Source organism: Lates calcarifer, linkage group LG17, assembly GCF_001640805.2.
Source record: "Lates calcarifer isolate ASB-BC8 linkage group LG17, TLL_Latcal_v3, whole genome shotgun sequence".
Lineage (NCBI taxonomy): Eukaryota > Metazoa > Chordata > Actinopteri > Centropomidae > Lates > Lates calcarifer.
Window position 1 is genome coordinate 20,124,555 of NC_066849.1, and position 21,556 is coordinate 20,146,110.

The following is a 21,556-nucleotide window of genomic DNA, read 5'->3' on the forward strand; positions in this document are numbered from 1 at the left end:
CTCCCCCCACCCCTTCCTGCGTGACGTCTGATGCTTTAGCCTGCCTGTGTGTCGCAGCAGCAGCAGGTGTAATCTCAGCCTGTCTGCTAGCGTCACCTGCACTCTAATCCCCTTAGTCACCACACACTCATGCTGCCACATGCACTCACCCTCAGGTCATATTAATCACAGCATTCATACAGTACTGCTCAGGTGAGCCTGTCCCAAAAACTGCAGGAAAAGCAATTATACAAGATTTAAGTTACTGTAATTCAGAGTGACTGAGGCTGAATCAGTTTGGACATCACATCTACTCAAAGGATCAGCAACTGGCAACAACAACCAACACCTCAAAAACATTTAATTTCTTGCTGTAAACATTCAACTCTTTTACTTAAAATATATTTTCTGCTCTCCAATAATTTATATTTCTAATAAAAATTACAAAAATGAACAAAAACTGAAAACATACCTTCACTGTGATTTTCAACGTGGACTCTATTATAAGGTCACACAAAATCACCAATAGCTAGTTTAAAAAAAAAAAAAACATCCAGCAAGTAGCTTCTCACTGGGACACTTGGGCCTGAATCTGCTGGCTTTGAAAAATCCTGATTGTGAAATCAGATGTTCAGAACATTGCCAGTTTGTGGTAATTACAGAGTGTCAAACCATGAAACAGTTTGGTTTTACGGGGGTTACACAGCATTCTCAATACAAACTTCAAGGGAGAAATCACTTTGGTCTTTGTGGATTAAACAAACAAGATGTTTGTGAGTGAGCTTAGCCTTATATCTAACAGACTGATATATGATGCAGTGTCTTTCCTCTCAGCTAACTCAGCAAGAAGACGAATTAGCACGTTTATCAAAATATTAAACTATTTTTTTCAATCCAGTGAGAAGCTGCGATGAGTTTTTTAAACTGAAGCTTTCTGTGAAGTTCAACAATTATAAATAACTATTAACTATTTAATAGAGTCTGGGTTGAAAGACAGTGAATAGACATTAAAATATAGTTAAATATTGTTATAAAAAAAAAAGCTGTTCATTGTCACAGTGGGCTGGGAGTGTGGTGGGTGTAGAGGGTGGGGTACACAGGATTTCAGACATTGTTGCATCATTACACATTCATATGGTCCAAAAATATCACAAAATAAATATTACAAATTCAGTATGTGTACACTATGTAACAAACTGTCAAAAACAACATTTAGATAATAATATTGAAAACCAGCACTGTGATTTAACTAATTTATGAACTTATCAAAAAAATTGATTGACTGATAGACTTAATTAACTAAATCACCCCATGAAATCACTGCTCAGCTGTGAATATTTGGCAGGAGACATGAGAGTGGAGTGTAAAACAGCTGAATGAATATTGAAGAACAGCTGTAAACATACTGAAAAACTGCCTGATACAGAGAATACAAGCTCCATTTAACAAAGGTTTTACCCTTTAGAATAATAGAGGACCATGGATGATCCTCCATTCATTCAGAGAAACAGTATTATAATGTCTCTGCTACACAGGAATTGAAAAATTTCAACAGGTACAGTCACATGAGGCACAATAAAAACAAACATCCCTTTACCTTACAGCGTTTAATTCAAGAAAAGGATATCAGTTTATTCAAGGCATCTGTTTGGCTCATGTGCAAACGTCCTGACACTGGTCCATTCATCAGGGCTACGTGGTGAATGTGATGTTCTGACCTGTGGCTGCAACACAACGATCCAGGGCCTCTTTTAGCCCCATTAACTGGCTCCCTCCAACTCTCAGCTTCTCCCTGGGAACACAGTGATGAAGCAGATTAGCCGAGCTTTTAAGTCTTAAACTTAACGTAAATAATAAATTGAGACTATTTTTTTTCTTTGATTGTTGCTTATTTAGTCATGAATATTTAACACTACATGCAACAATACAAGTTACTAATACTACAAGTTGTCATACTTTTCCAGTATGGTTCAGTCAGACCCAGTAATGTAAAACTGTTCACTTTAAACATCTGAGACCTGCCTGCCAAGGAAATCATATCAAAGCATTGATTCTTTAGTAACGCTCCCAAGAAACCACTTAGAAACCCAAAGGCTGGCTGGAACTGAAAGTCAGGTCGATAATTAAACATAAAGTTAAAAGATGAACTATTAAGTGAACTATTTGCTGTGAAGCTGCAGACGCTGTCATGTCCATCCAAACTGCTTCATCAGTTTCCTGATGAATAAGCCCGGAAATTACTGAACTGGACAGGCCACATGTCCAGATGGCAACACAATTGAGGTGCCGTCTGAGTGTGATGCTCCTTTACTGGGTGACATCGTGCCCTCCTGGACTGGACTGGTGGGCGTGTTTAACCAGTGCCACCACAGGTGTGTTAAAGGAATAATTTACTCTGACTTGGGTCTGTGTGCTTCTGGTCTTTATGCTTAACTAGAATTAATATTTTTCTTCTTCTCCTCTCATTTTTTTTTCATCACGACCAACTTCTGACTCGTGTTTGCTCTTATATTTTATTCAACATATATAACTCATATATTCATTTGCAATTTTAAAGCAATTTCACATTTTGACACGTCAGTTTTTCTTTATCCAAATTTCAGCTGCTTTGATATGTATCCAGCTTTAAGTATATTGTATATTATGTATATTACAAATCTATATTATGCAAAAAAAATCAAGTACATCAAGTAAAATGCAGGTATGTTTTTGTTTTATGATGAAGTGATTTCTGCTGGCCTGTTTGGAGTTTTAACAAAGACCTGGGTACCTGGTTTAGCTCAGTGGTTTTATTTTTAACACAAATCCATTCACATGAGCATTAAAATGTTTTAAACATAAAAATGTTACATAATCCAGTGGAGAGCTGTAGAACTTCTACATTCTATCTGGATGAACTGAAATGACTCTATAGAGACATCTTTATGAGTGAACTTTCTACGTGCTGACTATGTTCAGCACAGAATGTCCGTGACAGACAAAAGAGCTTCTGTGTGAGCTGCAGCTTCCAGAAGGCCCGCGTTTCAATGTCAGCTGTTTACGCTCATTTCTCTCTGGCTGAGTTACATTTTTCTGGTTACAATACCGTATGCATCCATGCAGTTACAAATGCACCAGCAAAACACATGAGCAAGTCTTCTCTGTGAGCACAGACACACACACACAAATTGGCTGCTGGAGTCCAGGCAACGGCTGCTTAGCAGCGGAGACACTGAGGGAGCTTGTTGCTTGTTTTGTTTCCTCCTCTGCTTTGTTTCCATTGGAAGGTTATGTAACTGCAGGGACAAGAGAAGGAGCAAAGAAAGACTAGAATCTGCTGGCTGTTCACGCCCCCCTGTTTTCACCCTACTTCCCTCCATCAACTTCCCCTTTTTTCATCCAAGGGTGCAGCTGTGTGCTTTCATAACCTGTGCAAACTAGCAAGTTGTGTTACCCACTCCCAGGATGTGTTGGTCTGTCACAACTGATGTGGTTTTACCTTCCAGCCTGCTCCATGGAGGGAGAGATTGTGTGAAAGGCTTCCTGTCGATGTGTTTACATTGATCTAGTGACACGATGGTCTTGTCAAAGTGCACCAAACTCTTGTATGAAGAATGCCTGAATATAATCACACAAAGTCAGTGACGCACATGAATTCTGCACAGAGTCACTGACCCAGATTGACAATGTATATACACAGAGAGAGAGCTGTGCTACTTCCGTGTGTTACATAACAGCCTATGTGTGTGTGACAGGTAGTTAATGGGTATCCCCGGGGGGTGGGGGTAGACAGTTAGAATCTGACGTGAATCGAACACAGAACCACATGACATGATGAGATGACGTAACTGATAACTGCTCTCCACCGGCCGTTGCTGTTGTTGCTGTGTTTAGCCTCTAATTGGATTCACTTTCCTTCTTAACTATAATGCTGCTATGGACACACGGATCATTGCCACAGCGACCAGCTCTCATAATCTACTGCCCAGTATCAGTTTTTAGTGATTGACTGATAGTAGCAGGAGCAGGACCTGAAAATTTTTGTTGTATTTTGGTTAATTTACTTTATTTTTGGCTGGACTGCACTTTCTTTTTAAACATTTAACAGCCTTTCCCTTCTTTCACTCTGCACTCTAAATATTCTCGAATAGCTTTTATACAGAAATCTTACAGCACACCTGGATAAGAAGGTTTACATAAAATGACGTCCTCTTTAAAAGTCATTTGAAAGCAAAACATTGACTTTAAAAGTCTGACTCAGCCTCAGAGAAAGGCTTATGAAGGTGTGCCAGTCAATGATAACAAGGGGCCGCTGTGTTTGCTTATAAAATGTTTGACGCACAAAGACGTACAAGGGCTTTTGGTGGCTTTCTTATATTGAATTATGTGCTGTTCCCTACAGCCGAGTGGTGTCCCCCCCCCCGGTTATTCTGTTTGACTTGAGTTACATAAAACTACTGTGTAAATATTAGGATGTAAGATAATACTGTAAAGGGCGAGCGCAAAGGATAAGGAGCTGATGTTTGAAGTTGTTTGTCTGAGTCAATGAATGTGTGTTATGTAAGAAACAATATTCAAGTTAAACACTGATGCTAACACATGAGCCTGCACTGGCATGCATACAGTGTGAGAGAGAGAGGTGCCTGGACGTGCATTTGCTCTCACCTATCAGCAGCTGAGATATGTTGCATTAACAGATAAGAGGCTTCGGCCCTGATCACATATCCACAGGTGAAAAGAACCCAGGTGCAGCAAAATTTTCAGGCTGGCACATTTAATTCCACATCCACACAATATATACAAACACAGAAGACCTGAATCTATTCTGGCAGGAGGCAAACTGAGCTGAGGAACACAGACACTGGAGAACAAATGTGTTTTGTTTTGTTCCCCTCTCTCCCACGCTCTTAAAAAAATGTAAATTGAGATGGCTCAAAAAAAAAAAACACAAGTGCATACAAGTATTCTCAGACAAAAACTGTGTTGCAAACTGTTTTATTATAATGTACTATTAACTATACACTCTGAACACTTTATAACTCTGCCTGTATAAAATCCTTCCAAATGCAGCAGCAAGCTAACAGCTGAAATCTGTGTGAACCATGCATAATAATGAAAAAAGTATCCCAGGACAGATGGTTAGACAGACACTGATTACCAATGTGGGATTTGAAGTGTGCAGCGCCTGCTCTTTTCTTATGCCAACAAATTTTTAAAATGAGGAATCTCTCATAGAAAATGTTATGGTGATCACTTTTTCATTTTACTTTTTTTTAAATCTCACATTTCTTTCATTTCAAAACTTCACTGGAGGCTTGGCTGTTTGTACTGAGAGCTGCCCGTCAATGACCAGGAATGATCCAGGAAAAAGGCCTCCCTGAGGCTTTATGTAACTCATGACATCATGCCACTGCGCTGAGCAAAGAAATCAAATATTTAACACCGTGGATAATGCGCCCGCCAAATAAAGGCCTAGATCACTCCACAGTGAATGTAACAAATAAAAAATTTACGATGACAACACAGCCAGCTTAAGTCAATCTTTCAGTGGTGACCCGTTGTAACAAAAGCTGGTATGACGTGACTGCTAAGTGCCTGCAAAGCTCTTCCATGAAGTGACACAGCAGATGTTGTCTTTAATACTGAATAAACCTTTGCTTTCATTTGGCTTCACATCATTATTTCTGGCAAGAAAGTAATTCTCTGAAACACAGGGAAATAATACTTCTGGTTATCTGTAGTATACATTTTTTTAAACAAACAATTCTGTTGATTGATGGCTTTGATAATGTTAGAATTATTATCAATATAACAGCAACCACAGTACTAAATCATAGTCATTTATTTGAAGTGATGCATGGAAGAATAATTGACTCAAAGAGCCATTAAATCAATTCTACTAATAGTGAAAGTCAATATTTCCGATGCTGTGGTTATGAAATCATCAGAGACAGTCAGGCAGCAGCATTAAGAGAGGACATGTAATGGTCAGGAAGCAAATAATCTGTTGAATACATAGAACTGCGGACTGTTTCCATGGCAGTTGCTGGGTTTAACCTGTATTTATAAATACAGCTGCAGAGCCACATCATGATGAGCCAGGAAGGACAGACTCAGTGATTCTGCTGGTCCTTTTATGTATGTACTGTTGTACTGTGTGTACTGTTGTTATCACTATATTGTTAGAGATTATGAATATATTATTTAACTTTGCCCTTTGCATAAAAGCTTTATAATAAAAGCAGACATTGAATAATGGCATCTTAGACATCATGGATGTCACAGTAATGAAAATGTTAGAGGTGCAAGTTATTTTTATACTGTCAGATAACAAAATATCAGCTGATTGTAAGTTTTTTAAATCCTAAACATACAACATAAACAATCTTGATACAGATCCCTTTGACTTTCCTTTTCAACTTTTATGTAATTTATGATGATATAAAACAGAAAAACAACAAAACCTTACATTTGAGAAGCTGGAATCTATAATTTTTTTTATTTTTCTTGATAAATCATTGACTGATTAAATTTTTGGTCATTATTTTCTATGATGGACAAAATTAACAAATCTCTACAACGAATTTCACAATTTATCATTTGTTTGCGTTTGAATAAACAATATGTAGTCTATTAGCATGCAACATAAGCTGTCAGTCAGTATCAGGGACACAACTCTGACTAGCTGTAAGCAAAAGTTAAACCATGTCATATTTAAGGTGACACGTAAGCAGCCACAAATAGGCAGGATAAGCAGGATGACTGTACACTAATAGGTGTTAATATTTAGCCTAAAGACAGGAAAGATAATTTCAGAGAAGTTAAATGTCAAGCCTGTTTTCAGTGAGTGAATAGGAGACAGTGTAGAGATGACTTTCTGGTCATAAATTCAGCCCTTTAAGCAGCAATTCTTCAAGCTGCATACAAACCTATGTACTTCCATAAGATACTTAACATTTTACCACTTAAACATACATGAGATATTGTAGTTTAAGACGTATATAGTTACTTAAAATAGACATCACTGACAACAGGCTAGTGAAGTGACATTAACTCACTTCTGCTGTGATCCTGGCTCAGCCTGGTAAGTCAACACTTTTGTTTCTTTATGAGAGTTTATATGAGTCCATGGAGGAGCACTGTTTAATCTCTGCTTGTCAAATAAAGTCAGCTGGTTACTCAACAAGTATGTCCTGTTCACTCATTAATTCTTGTCCATGCACAGGATAAATCCTGACCCTCTGAGGCAATGTGTGTGATTATGTTTCAATGGCTGATAAGAACAACTGATAGATTTCTGATCCAGGTAATTGCATCCCATTGTACACCAGCCCGGGTGGTTACTGTGGTATGAGATCTACTGAGCATTCCTTCAAAGAAACACGTTAACAATCAGTGTCACCATTGTGTGGAAGTGCTGACATGACCACAGACATTGTGAAAGCTCTGCTGGGGATATATTGATGAGGGTTAGTATTACAGAGTGATGGCTGTGATGCCAGAAAAACAACAACCTGCCCGGGCATGCCCCAACAAAGCAGGCAAGGATTCTGAGAACTTGTAAATGTTTGATTGTCATATCTGGTCAGAAAACAGGCACTGCTGGGTACGTGTCAAGTCAAGGTGTTGCTGGATGTATTTCATTAGTTTTAATGTGCTTTGCCTCCAGAGGACTAAAACCTATATTACATATCTCAAACATACACCACATACACCACAATCAGACTGATGAGAATACAGCTGTAATAACAGTGTGAACTGTGTCAAGAAATTCATCTGATTTACCTGATCTATAGTGTAACAGCAACCATTTATGCTCTATGTCAACAATATATATGCAATTATCATTATTGAATGTATGTATGTGTGTGTGTCGTACCTGTAGTCCTGTTGTGAGAAGCAATCAAGTAGGTCTATGGCTGTCAACCTGGAATCCACATCGACAATCTGTAACACAAAGCATGAGAGCTGAGCTAAAAAATAACATGCCATGGTGAGCTCAACATAACAAAGACCACTGCAGGGGGGAAATGACTTTGATTATGATGACATCTAATTGTATGTCAATAACTGTGACATGGCACCAACCTTATTAGAGAGAATGATGTTGAGCAGTGTCTGGACTTCCTCCAAACCAGGGGCTGAGGACAAGACACTGAAGAACAAAATAACCCAAATATTAGAAATGACCCCACTTCCAGGTGAAGCTGGAAAAGTTGTGACATTTTAATCATTTCCCCAGTAAAGCTGGGGTCAATATAGACCTCAATTTGTCAAAAAAAGTTGTGTTCAGTGAATCTTACTAAATAACATTTAGTTTTTCCACAAGTAATAACATTTAAAGAGCAAATTTAATTAAAGGTGCTATATGTAAGTGTTTGCTATTGCTACATAGCCAACATTACAACTAACAGCTGTTAACTTGCAGAGAGCCTCAGCCATTCACTGCATTTACAATACAAGAGATTAGACTATTCCCTGTGGACAGCAATACGACCTGGGGCTAGCTGGTTAGCATGCTGACCTCAGTAGAAGAAAACAAGTGATAGAAATGGAGTGTCAACATTGACGCTGCTTTCCACCAGAGGACACCGGTCTTGGCGAGTAAAGGAATGAACTTTGATACTGAACTCACAGTGTTTCTACTAGACTGGTAAGTAAACAGCTGTTAATGCTAATGTTAACAATGTAGCAAAACTTACCTATAGCACCTTTAAGTGAAATAGGATTGTTTGGCCATAACAAAGCATCTGTGAATCTCTTTTCAGAGTTTATGACACAACCTAAGTCTGAATACACTGAGATCTGCAGACAACAGGATTCCTTAACTCTTAAATGCTTTCTCTGTCTAACCATCCATCAACATGCACCCAATGAAAAGTTTATTTATATAACACCTTTCAACAATGGAAAGGAAATTCATACACGCAAACTGAAGCACACATCACTGTCGGTAAAGAGGGCTATCCTTGAAAAAAAATCCAGTAACAGACAACAAGAGAGAAAGTAATGACAGTAAAGGAGGGAGAGATGAGGAGGAGGGAATGGTTATTCAGAGTGCTGAATTATCCATATCTAATGTCCAAAGAATGAGAAAAATGAGTGAGAAGGGGACGGAGAGAGAGGCTGTATGGAATGAGTCATAGCTCTGCTCAAACACGTGAAAATGAGTCTGGCTGTCTCCTAGGCAACTGTACTTGAGCAGCCCAACACACATGCGTGTGCATAGATAAGTGCAGAAGTACAAAAACATACAGACATAGTGAACCAAGATTCCTGCAGATAGAGGGGGAGGTAGCATAGCAGCAAAAAGCTTATTCCAAGGCATTCACAGTTGTAAAGGTATCTAACACATTTGACATGTTTATATTGTGTTTGCCAGAGTGAGCATAAAACTGTTTTTTTTAACTATGATTTATGCTCTGACATAATAAAATAATACCTAAAAGAATTTTTATATTCCTGTGGCCAAAGAAAGGGGAAATTCATCTACACATACTGTATATCTGCCACATTAACCTACAATAAATGAAACGAACAACAAACAGAACCACAGGACAGAGCAACAATTTCACACACTTACACATACAAGCTTGAGATAAGAGCAAGATCTTACAAAAATCTGCTTTTGAAAGAGGAAGCAGCTGTGGCAAAACTTGTCAAAAGGTTTTTGCGCCTGCACCTTCACCAGATTTAGGTCTTGATTGTGCCTCGTGCATCAGCGTCAGAACAATACATCCTGTTCAATAAAAGCTCCAAATGCAAAAACATGTATGACACAGACGACTGAGCGAGGTTTTGAGGACACTGCTCCTCCTCAGGCTGATTAACATCACAACAGTTCAAGAGTTCAAAGAGGAACCCACTTAAGCAGCTACAGGTGTACTGTCGCAACTTTGCCAACGGGAAATGATGGATGAAAATTGCCTGACCCCCTAACACACATAGGAAGAACTCTGCATCAAATTAAAACATACAGGGTGTATGAAAGGAACGACAACATTTTTGGTAGTAACTAGCCATATACTATGTGACAAAAACAATAAACATGGAGCTACAGAAGCCTAGAGCTTTTACGTGATAATAAAGTGCACTTGGGACTCGTACTTAGGAGTTTAGTGCTTCATGATCTGAGAGGCCTGTTTTGTCTGTTTTATAGCCACTGAGCTGAGAACACAATGCACAATGGAGGCATCACTTTTCTTATATTCTCTCATCTTTACAGAGATAAATATCTAAAAACACCCCTGTCTTGTGGTTTTCATATTTGGTTGCAAACACTTTAAGATGTTTCCTGTAAAAACTCACATGTTATAGACTCGGGGGGAAGAAAGCAAAGGTTACATAACAAAACAAAGAAGAAACATCATCACACAGGAAATTAAGCAAGCCTTGAAACACATCATCACACATATTATGATCAATTACAGACCACAACAGGAAGGAGCTAAGATGGTGGAGGTGAGCAGTAATAATGGGCTGACGTCTCAAATGAACTCTCTTGGTTCATGCAGTGAATATGTTATGACTAAACAAACTAAAACCATCTCCATTTGATTTATCACAACAAAAGATTTTCAGAAGCACATCACAACCAAAGGAAAAGTCTTCCCACAGCGAGAGTAGGAGTTCAGAGTGATACGTGGATGAAACAGTGGGATATAAGACACTTTGCCCTTTGGATGACAGGAGTTTTGCTATCACCTGCCCTCAAAGAGACACAAAATGTCACAGCGCATCTCACACAGGGAATGAATAATGTACTGACTCTGACTGGATTTTATGTTTGTGTGGTGTTTTGATGCTTTATATGTGTGTGAGTGAGGGAGAAGGAGGGTTGGTGGTTGTGCAACAGAGATGTCACAGGAGAGATAAATCAAATAAATAAATACTCTGAATACCTGAATAGCCTAATGAACAGCTATGAAAGAAAAAGTAAAGCCATCGAATCAACTGAAAGAGCTCTATATAGGTGTTGTTAAAAGCAGACTTTATGATGGGAAATATCATATGAAAAGCAAAGGTTCTACTAGTGACCTTAACCAGGCCTCTGTGTCCCAGTGAGCCAAGACTTTGTGATCAGCAGCCAGAAAGCTGAAACCAAAGCAGTTAAAAGGAACTCAGCAGTCATTACTTTTTATTATTCACACCTGTGCTTTTCCTTCTGTGACATGCCAAAATGTCCTTCCTACTATTGAATATTTTCCTGCACCTGCCACAACAGCTAAGCCAGTCAGTGCTGAGTGAAAGGGAAGGAAGTTAAAAAAGGACATGACTGCAAACCAGTGCTACAAGCCAAATTTGTGCTTTGGGGCAGCAAAGAATAAACTGAACAGAAACATGTTGATATAGTGAAAGAAGAAGTTCAGAGAACACATAATCCTTAAATAGCTCCACTGATATGTCATCTTGCAGTGAGTTCTTCATTACATTCAAGCAAAGATCAACCCGACATCTTGTCCTGTGTGATAGTGTTGAAATCTCTAAGTCCTGTGTGAATATTTTCAGATGCCAGCACAGGCACAGGCAGATAAACTGACAAAGCTTACAGGAGGGTGAAGACATCATGCATTTTTTTTCTCAAAGGCACGGTGAGAAGCTGAACAGTGCTACGGTGCTGCAGTGCCTGTTGCGTCATGGGAGAGGTGATAAGGTAAAGCTACAAGGTCAAGCAGATTACTGCCACACCAACACCACATGCCAAATAGGGCCTGCAAGCTGTGAGGTCACACAACGCAACATGCGTAAACAGGACACAGGAAGGAGTAGGCTGGTTAAGGACAGATCAAGGATAGTTTGAAGTGGCTTCTTAGAGTGCCCGACTTTGGAGCCAAAGGTGAGACACACCTAGTATGAAGGTACGAAGAGGATTAAGTCAGGGAGTTTAGTGATGATGGACTGGGGATGTCTATCTCCATAGCTACGGACAGACAAATCGGTTATGGAGGGTGTTGAAGGAGAGGCATTCAGAGGTGCCAGTGGCATGAAATGTACTGAAAAGATAAGTGCCTGCTAAGATTCTCTTTCTATTCACCAGTTTTATCTTATGCTTTAGGGTTCAGGCTCTATAAATACACTCTATAACCATTAAGTTCTGCAATATTACAAAATGTCCCTTCAACTAAAATGATCAAATTTAATAGACTGAGTACAATATGAAGCTGACACAGAGGGCATGTGGCAGTCACGCAGAGCAGCAGAACGTCTGGTGTTATGTTTAGACTGAGCAGCGGTGATAAAGAAGGGGCTGAGATACCTGCTGAAGGCTTGGAGCAGCTGTGAGACCATGGAGGACAGTTTGTGCAAATAAGCCAAGGCGTCCTGCGGTGGTGGAGGGCCTCCCGCTGGCTGAGCACTCTGCATGGTGTGAAGGTCAAAGCCCAGCGCTTTGAACACTTCTAAGCTGAAACATGACAGAAAATTATGACCTCAGGGGTCAGTGGAATGGAAAAAAAAACAAAGTACATGTGAAAATAAACAACCCCCAAAATTATTTCATACAACCATTTATTGTAATCCTAATTACAGGAATGGACTTTTGGTGTATTAGTCAGCAGGTCATTTATTGTTCAAATCTATACATCGTCTATACAAATACCAATGAAAAATCAGCACAAAACACGTCATCCTAGTCTGGTATCTGCAGTGGTTATCTGCAGTATAATCATAAGTGGAATCCCAGCACCGCATCCATCAAAATCCTCATTACACCCACCTTATTTGGGACACATTAGACCAGATGTTCTCAAACAGGGCCCACACTTCCTGATGAGAGACCTGAGCAGACGTGGGTTGTTTGTCTTCATCATCATCATTCATGACAACATCACAGGAAGGAGATTCCCTCTACACACACACACACACAGATGGAGCAATTATTAAAATTGAGAAATATTAAATAGAATAAAAGAAAAGAAGAAAATAGAAAGAAAATAAAAGAAAATAGATCCTGTTGTCTTGGTTATTTTTGTTTTGGTACTCATTATCAGATCTCTCAAAGCTAAAAGAGAAGAGACTTCCTCCAAGTGCTCTCTAAGCATAGACACAATATACATGATGGAAAAAGGATGTCTATGTATTTCTTTGGTTCCAAAACCACCACAATATACAACAGAATTCAGAGAGTCCAGTCCTAGAAGGGAAGTTAAGTTTTTGACCAGATCAGAAGTGGAATAAATATGAGCTCTGATAGCACAAAGTTAATTTAAATTTCAAATGTGCTCAACACTGACCTGAGGTTGCAGCTTATTGAAAATGTTGTCCATTACAGAAATGGCAGTGGGTACACGACTTGAACTTTTCCCAAAGGCTTTCACAAAATCCATGGCTTCTTGTAGGGCTGCTACGGTAGCACCACAGTCCATTGTTTTACCTGAAAGAATATATACAACAGCTATACACTCAGCGGCCACTTTCATAGGGTCACCTGTGAAACCTAGTCCAATCCATCACAACAGCTCAGCCATAAGTATTACTTTTCCAATGATCATAATTTTCTGTTCTGAGCTGTCATTGTCAGAGAGGTTTTAATCTTAAACATGTTGGGGGGGGTCTGAACAGTTTCATTATATAGAAACAGTTTCAATATAATGCAGCCCAGTTCAACACTACCACTGACTACAATCTCATTAATAAGGATATAGCTTAATTAACACCCAAAAATGAAGCAAGAAGATTTTTTTTTTGTGACAAAAACTGGCCATTTTAAGCTTGATTAAGGAGAATATGTGGCAGAGCTGTTGTGCTGGATTGCACTGGATTGTATATAATTAAAAGCTAAACCTCAGTAAAATGAATGCCGCCCTTGATGTTAATGGGGTATAGTTTAAAACAATTCAAAAGCACCAAAATCTGCAGCCTCCAAAATGAAGCTGCATCAACTGAGTGTGAGTGAAACCTTTTTTCATGAGAGGATGTTTTTTTTGTATGTGTGTTAAAATGAGAGACAAAGCCAGGCAGTGGGTCACTGTTAAAAACAAGCCGGCTGCACACACTCACTCTTATTTTTGCTAAATATTTCTATGTATTCATTTCTTCTGGTCTTACTCCGTCATCCTAACAGCTACACACTTACCCATAAAGCTTACACTTACTGTAACCTAACCAAGTGTAACTCAACACCCAAAAAATAAGCTTTGTCACTTTGGAAAGGCCTGTGAGGAGTCTGTCCTCATAAGTATAGCTACAAGCTACTACACGCACACTCACAGCCTGCTCAGAGGAGAACAGAAAATCGTATGCAGTACTTTTCCACTCTTTCTCATTCTCCACTCTGTTCTTAGCCTCACATACAGTTTATCCCTCCTCCTTCTCCTTCTCCTTCTCCTTCTCCTCCTCCTCCTATTCTCAGAGTCCTGGCACAGAGCCAAGCTGCGTGGTACCATGAAATCCAGAATCGTGCTTGTGAACCAAGTAAACACAGGACAAGGGCAAAACTCCATTGTTTTAGCCATTAGCATTCTTGAATGGATTAAAAAGCATTGTGCCACTGGTGCAGCGGTCACGCCCACACAGGTGGACTTGGGAGACTGAATCAGAGGCTGAGACGCACACACTCAGCACTGTAAGCGTAATGTAATTAGATCCAGTGATGAGATCCAGAGCAAGAAGTGCTGCAGTGGGCGACTCAGCATCTTTACTGACACAGATTCGAGTGCCCTGCTTTAGCAGATGACCTGATTCTGTATGTAGTTCTGTGGGGTTCTAGCGCAGTGCAGGGCACACCACGTCATACCCCAGTGGAGAGAGGCTTTTATCTGGGGGATGACTCAGTATCTCAACACTGCTGTCCGAGGAGGGATAAAAACATTCCTTAAAGCTGACAATTTGAATATTTGAGGTTTTCATTTTACAACTCCCGTATTTAATAGCTCTAAACTCTATTTCACAACAGCATTTTTAGACAACATATTTCGATCTCTAATTATAGCCTGAAACCTGTTACAGAGGAACAAAGAATATCTTTGCATTTTAGAGAGCTATGAGAGCTCAGTCTGGCTGTTTTAACTTGTGAATTTTTATGCTCTTGTTGCTCTTTTCACACACACATTTAAAGGAAAGATCAAAATCAGCTCCAAGGAAACTGGCATCAAATGTTTTAATCTACTATATGTGATGTTATCAAGCGTTCCTGCAGCAAGCAAACAGAGCATGCTGAACAAAACAATGTGAGTGGTTAACACATTGAAAACTGATGTACTGCATGCTCTGTAAGTTATGTTAGACAACACAGCTGATGGCAACACGTCTGTAAGGAAGAGCTGGCTCGACTCAGCTGTCTTAACAATGAGGAACAGATTGTTCATTTCTTTGCAGACCTATGTACTAATTTTCTGTATTAGTTTCTGTGTTATGTTGGTCACATTTTGCAAGTTATTGTACAACTTTACAGGTAAGGTAAGAGACTTGGACTGTGGCAAAGACAGACAAGACTGTTTAGACTGACCTACATTTAGAGACATACACCTGACCACATCAACTGTTGTCAATTTTCTAGATTATCTGTTTTTTCCACATTTAGACATTGTTTTTTTTATAAAGTCAGCTAGGGTATCAGTCATGGTTGCAACAAGATTTCTGAAAAAAACACTGTTGTGGAAATCTTTAACTAAGCTAGAATAAAATAAAATAAAATAAGCACAGGAGGGTCCAAAATAAGCTTTTGTGCATAGAAAAATGTGATTATTAGTGTTTGAAAAACACTGAAATACATAACAGCACTTTCCCCTCTTTCATCTACATACCTGAGTTGAAGAATTCAATGAGATTTAAAACAGTTTGCTGCTTTTTCCGTGGGACAATCTGACCAAAGACAGCAATCCAGTGCTTTTTCAAACACTGCAGGACATCTTGAAGAGTCCATGGTGGTTTTAGATAAACTATCTGTTAACAAAAAAAAAAAAAAAAAAAAAAACACATTTATCAATGGCTTTATATATTATTTATATGTATATATATAACTGTTTAATGTGCATATTATGCAATAATATCTACATATCATTCATCAACTTTGGGTAAATACACTGAGAGTTGCTTGAAATTGGAGTCATGTGCCTTGTATGTCCAAACTAAAAAGATGACTTTGATTTAGAGACATTAATTTAAACACAGACTCAAAGATAACGTAAAATTCCAAAATATACATTTTACCTCTAACCACAGGTTGTCATAAGCAGCCTTCATTTCCACCTCCAACACATCAGACAGCACCTCCTGCAGGATATCCTCTAGTTCAGAAACACATCTGCTAAGATCCCATTTAGTCTTCTCTTCTCCTCCTTCACTGGGTTGCTGGCTATCTGTAAATCAGTTACATACATGCAAACCATACATGTAAATATAGAAACCAAGCAAAAATGCACTACAGCACAACAGCTATCCTTTGCATAAGAAATATGCTGTTTAGCTTCTCTAATACTAACTGAGTGTGTGTAGCCGAAAACAGCTTGTAGCATTTTATTTTTCTGTTGGTTGACAATCTGTACAAATGGACTTGAAGTGAAGGAAAAGAAAACAGGAAAATAGGAAGCGGTGGGTGGACAAGGCAAGTACATGGAGGACTGCGCTATGACAGAGTATGCCAAGTAATTTCCTGTTTTGCATGAAGAACACATTAATCCCTGGCTCACGTTTTATTACAGGTCCTGCAGAAAGGCCTGGTCTCTCCTGATTATGTGGCTGGGCTGGTGTGCAACTCCTGTTCAGCACTGGTGAGTAGATCTGATGGTTTATGTGAGGCAGCACGGGACACTCAGCGTTTTGCAGAGGGCGAAGGCCATGTCTAGGATCTCTCAACCCCTGCCTCCAAATCATTCTTGCTGAAGGCCTTCACCCCACTCAGGAGGGCTTTACTGCATAGGTTCTTATCATTACTAGAGAGGAAAGAGGGAGAGCATCTTTTTTAATCAGACACACACAACAAAAATCTATTCGTGCAGCGCAACACAAATCCAATGTGTGGCTGCTAATTTCTCCTACAATTCAGCAAATGGTCAATAACAGTGTCTGGAAATAGGGGCAGTCAGAGAAATAGGTCAAAAGGAAAAAAAGAATGTGAAATAACACAACATTAACTGCTATGAGCTGAAAAAATTCCTGAACTAAACCCAGAATTCCTTGCTCAGCACATCTATTCTTGCCCAATTACTCTGTCTGGCTATCTCTTTCTCTCATCCCAACTGGAACTATCTGGCTGGACCCACTCACGGTCACATGTATGTGCATTATTTGCAGAGGACACACACTCTGCAGCAGCAGCAGTAATGCCGGGGAGGGGGGCGGGGGTTGGGGGACTCACGTGCACAGGATAAGAGCACACCCTGGGTACAGACATTGGTATTGCAGGCAGCACTGCAGCACTCTGTCGTCGTTATTCTCAGCATTCAGACCATCTGGGGACAAGGAGGTCAAGAGAGAGAGAAAGAGGAAGGAAGAGGAAGACAAGAGTGACTGAGAAAAACAGGTCACGTAAGGACAAAGAGATATGTTTGATTCACTGAAAGCACATGGTAAACATGTTAGAGAACAGAGCACAGCGTGGCTTTTTTCCTTTTAAAGACAAGAAGGAAGATTGGAAGATGAAGAACACAAGCCGGAGATTTCAGATTCTATTTCAAGAGATATAATGTATATGCTCATAAATACAACAGTTCCACTAAATATCCCTTATTTCACTCCTTTTTAAATCGATCATACTACCAATTTTGAAATATTAATGTTTGATTAATATTGCATACAGCCAAGAAGTGGGTTAGCCTTATGCTTGGCTGCAACCTGTCCTTGAGATGCACACAGTGTATGCTATGGCAATGAATTGTGGAGGACCAGCTTAGTGCTAGTGCCACCTAGTGTTTATGCAGTGAACAGTCAAGCATTTACTCAAACACAACTCACATAATTTACAGCCAAAATTTCCCTAAGGACTTAAGTTTTGACATGAATGGTAGATTATTCTATTATTATGTTTTAACACATAAAAAGATCAAAGTAAAAGACTTTCCCATTAAGTGTTTATTGTGTTGCCTGCAGTTACTGTAATGTTTATGTTTGCTCTTATGTAACCATGAGTGACATTTATATTAGCCTGATCAGCCATCATGTTTTTGTCTACGGGAACACCAAACAGTTCCCAGTAGAAATCTGATACAAGCTCATGGAACTTTCAGGTTCTGTCCTTGGTTGTAAATAATTACAGGCTACTTTCAGGGCACTGAAAAGCCTGATATTTTCCTTAAATCAGCACTCACAGCTGCTCTCTGTGGCCTGCTGCATCGACTGCCCCCAGAGGTTCGGGTCCCGGCTCTTCAAAGAGTTGTAAATGTAAGAGATGGCGGGAGTGGCCAGGTGTGCCACAGAACCAGACAGGCCTCTCCCTCTTTTTAAGGAATCCAACTCCTGAAGCACCACCCACGGGATCAGGATGACAGGGAATCCCAGGGCTAAGATAACATGAAGTGGGGAGAAAGCAAGTAGTGATTATTGCGTAAGGACAGTTTATTCTGGTTACGTTTATATTCAAAAAATGTACATGTACATGTGTCTGGTTTTAGTGGCTCTCCCTGTTCACAGCCCTAAAATGTTACACCATGAATGAAAATGGTAGGAGCTAGGAATAAGGGATTATTCAATAAATGCTTTGTTTGAACTGAACTGGGGGCAAGTGCAGGTAAAAATGTACAGCATTTTGACCTCTCAAATGTACTGTGTAACATATTTTAGAAAGGTAATTAGTTTCATTATTCAGCATATTTAACAGCCATAAATCATTCAAGAAACATCAATTATTAAAATCATTTTAAACACCTCCAAGGCCGTGAGACCGGATCCTTTTTCACATAATCCAGGTGACTGAGGAGAATGTTGGTGTCCAGAACGAGGATCAGATCCTGGTGAGAAGGTTGTTTGCCTGTAATAAGACACACAAGTTCATGCTTATTCACATTGTATGTTTCATAGAGTTTATATTTTACACATCATGAGTGTGCAAAATTTCATGTGTCACATATTTACCATCTCTCATAACACACACATACTGTATATACATGCTAAGAGATGGATATACACCAAAACTTACAGTATGCATCTGTAGCTCCTTCTTCTGGGGGGTCTATTTCCATACAGGTCAGTTCTCCATAGCTCTGCATAACATTCACCTCCAGTTTCTTCTCAGTGCGAGCGAGGTGAAGCTCTTCAACCACCTGCATCTAAAGAATAACACATTTATAACAAACAAAATACAAACATCCTCTCTCCTATTTCAAACCAGTAGCAATTTTAATGTGCAGGCTAGCAACATTATTTTTATCACCATTAAAGGATATTAAAAGCAATAAATGTAAACATTTTCAGATTACATGAGAGATGCTTTTCATTACCTGGTCATACCACAGCTCAGTGGTGGTATCACCACCTCCCAATGCATTTGACCGCTGGCCAGATAAGGATGACTTCTTCTCTTGTCCTTCAGATGAAAAGCCTGGAGTTTCATCTAAATAGCTGTGATGTTGTTGGACGATTTCCTGTTTAGATTTTCTTGTTGAGGCCCCAGAGTCTGAAAGCTCAGTCCCATGTTTGAGATTTCTGTTTACAGAAACAGCATCACTGTCATCACCAGGGCTATCTACTGGCCTTGGCTGAACCTTTTTTGGTATCTTAAAACTGAAAGGCAGAGCTGGTGTGACAGAATCTATTGGTTGCTGAGAAGATGATGACTTAGCTGTTTTATGAGACACTGATAAGACACTGATCTGGGCTGAAGTTATAGTCTTCCACACCTTTGAGCTGCTCTTTGAGGTAGTGTGCTTGTCTGAGGTGGAAGACTGATTTGTGGTAGAGGCAGAGGGAGTTTTTGCCTCTGTATACTGGCTCTCTTTGGCCTTAAACTCCTTCTGTTGATGCATACGGCACATTTTCTTGACCAGCTCCCCTCTCTTCTGCCTTAAAGAATCTTTGGAGATGGATGAGGTCTTGCTTGGTTCCCTGGTCTTGATAGCATTGCTGTACTTTCCAGTCTTTGGTGGTTCCTCAACTCTGCACTTCTTCTTCTGTACTCTGTGCTCAGCAGAAACCGAGCTGGGACTCATTAGCTTCTTAAATTTTGATGGGCTCCTCTGGGAAGACGTTTCATCTAAGTTGCCTTTAGAGATCCTCTCTGTTTTCTGAGGAGCTGTACCTGGACTGGCAGTACTCAAGGGTTTTGAGGATCTCCTTTCCACAGCCCTACTCCCACTGATAGTACTATAATTCCCTGAAATATGATGCTTTGCTTTACCAGAGCAGTTTTCCCCGTGGAATGGCAAAGAGACACTTTTTGTTTTAGTACACTCTTCTGCCTTATTAACAGGTTTCTGGTCTGTTGCTTGTGTTTTTGTCTGTCTGTAGACAGGCTTTTTGATCTGGCGGGTGCTTTGGGAATCATCTTTAGTGGTAGAGGAAACAGAATTTTCCTGTTTCTCTGCACAGCTACATGTAGAAGAAGACAGGAAATATCACAGTCAGGAATAAACATATAAATGGAAATGAATGATGCTCAGCTACTTAGTATTTTGTCCCTAGTTACTGTTATTGATTTGCTGTTAAGGGTCACAGTCACTGTGTCTAACCTCTTTTGCTTCCTCTTGTCACTTTTGCCACCACTGGTGACTTCTTGTTCTTTGGATGCCTAAAAATTAAAAAAATCTCATGTAAACAACTTGTTGTGAGTACAGAATACATGATGATAGCAACCACTTTTATATTATTTTTGCATTCGGCAACAACAGTAGTAGACATAGCTGAATGTCATCTCCTTACCTTCTCATCTTCTTCACTGGAGGATGAGGACGACTTCTTGCGCTTTCTCTTCTTTGACTTTTTAGACATTTTCCTGTCAAGAACATTTTGAAGAACAGACATGGTCTTCAGTGACTGTGCAGTCCTCACAGAGGAATCCATATAGGTCTACTGAGCTTCAACAAGACACCACACAGAATCACACTTCTCTTAGTAAGGGAACTAAGAAAATACATATGGATACATTAAGATAGAAACACTATCTTATGCTAAATAACATAAATGATTAAATAACCTCTCTATAAGGCCGACTATACTTTTATAATGTGTGCTTGTGTATTTTTATGTAGTAGGTAAGTCCACGTTGTTAATTCAAGTACAAACCAATGGCTAATTTACATGATATGACTTACTTAGAATCTGGGGCTGACACCGGGTAAACTGTGTTATGACACACACATAACTATCTCTGAATTTGTTTTAGAGATTTCTATGATAAACTAATAACTAAACTAACAGAAGTAATGGTACAGATTATAAAGAGTTTAATCCGATCGCTAATTTGGAAACACAACACACACCCAAACGGTTAAAGTTACCGTTAGCTCACTGGGGCTACCTGATAGAAAGTAACAGCAAAACCGTAGCGGTACAAGCTAACTGTCTCCTTAAATGCTTGAAACGTTGGCACTCATTAACTCTGAAATCAAGCAGGAATGACAGGATTAGAGGTGTAATTCCAAGCAAAGTAAATCACTCTAACGCCAACTGTTTCTCAAAACATCCGCTGCGCTTCCGCCTTTTCTTCTTCTACTACGACTATCTTTGC

At 39.5% G+C, this 21,556-nt stretch overlaps 1 protein-coding gene across 1 annotated transcript; it reads right to left on the minus strand.

The window, feature by feature from the left end:
* Nucleotides 1-323: 323 nt before the first annotated feature.
* Nucleotides 324-21,556, minus strand: swt1 (SWT1 RNA endoribonuclease homolog). The gene is given in 19 exon segments (XM_051077510.1): nt 324-1,771; nt 7,838-7,905; nt 8,047-8,113; nt 12,215-12,361; nt 12,674-12,804; nt 13,191-13,330; nt 15,702-15,840; nt 16,108-16,256; nt 16,587-16,740; nt 16,742-16,829; nt 17,255-17,348; nt 18,204-18,395; nt 18,760-18,781; nt 18,783-18,862; nt 19,031-19,160; nt 19,332-20,418; nt 20,559-20,617; nt 20,749-20,898; nt 21,347-21,556. Coding segments are annotated over 18 exon segments (2,988 nt in total). The 5' UTR covers nt 20,890-20,898; nt 21,347-21,556; the 3' UTR covers nt 324-1,671.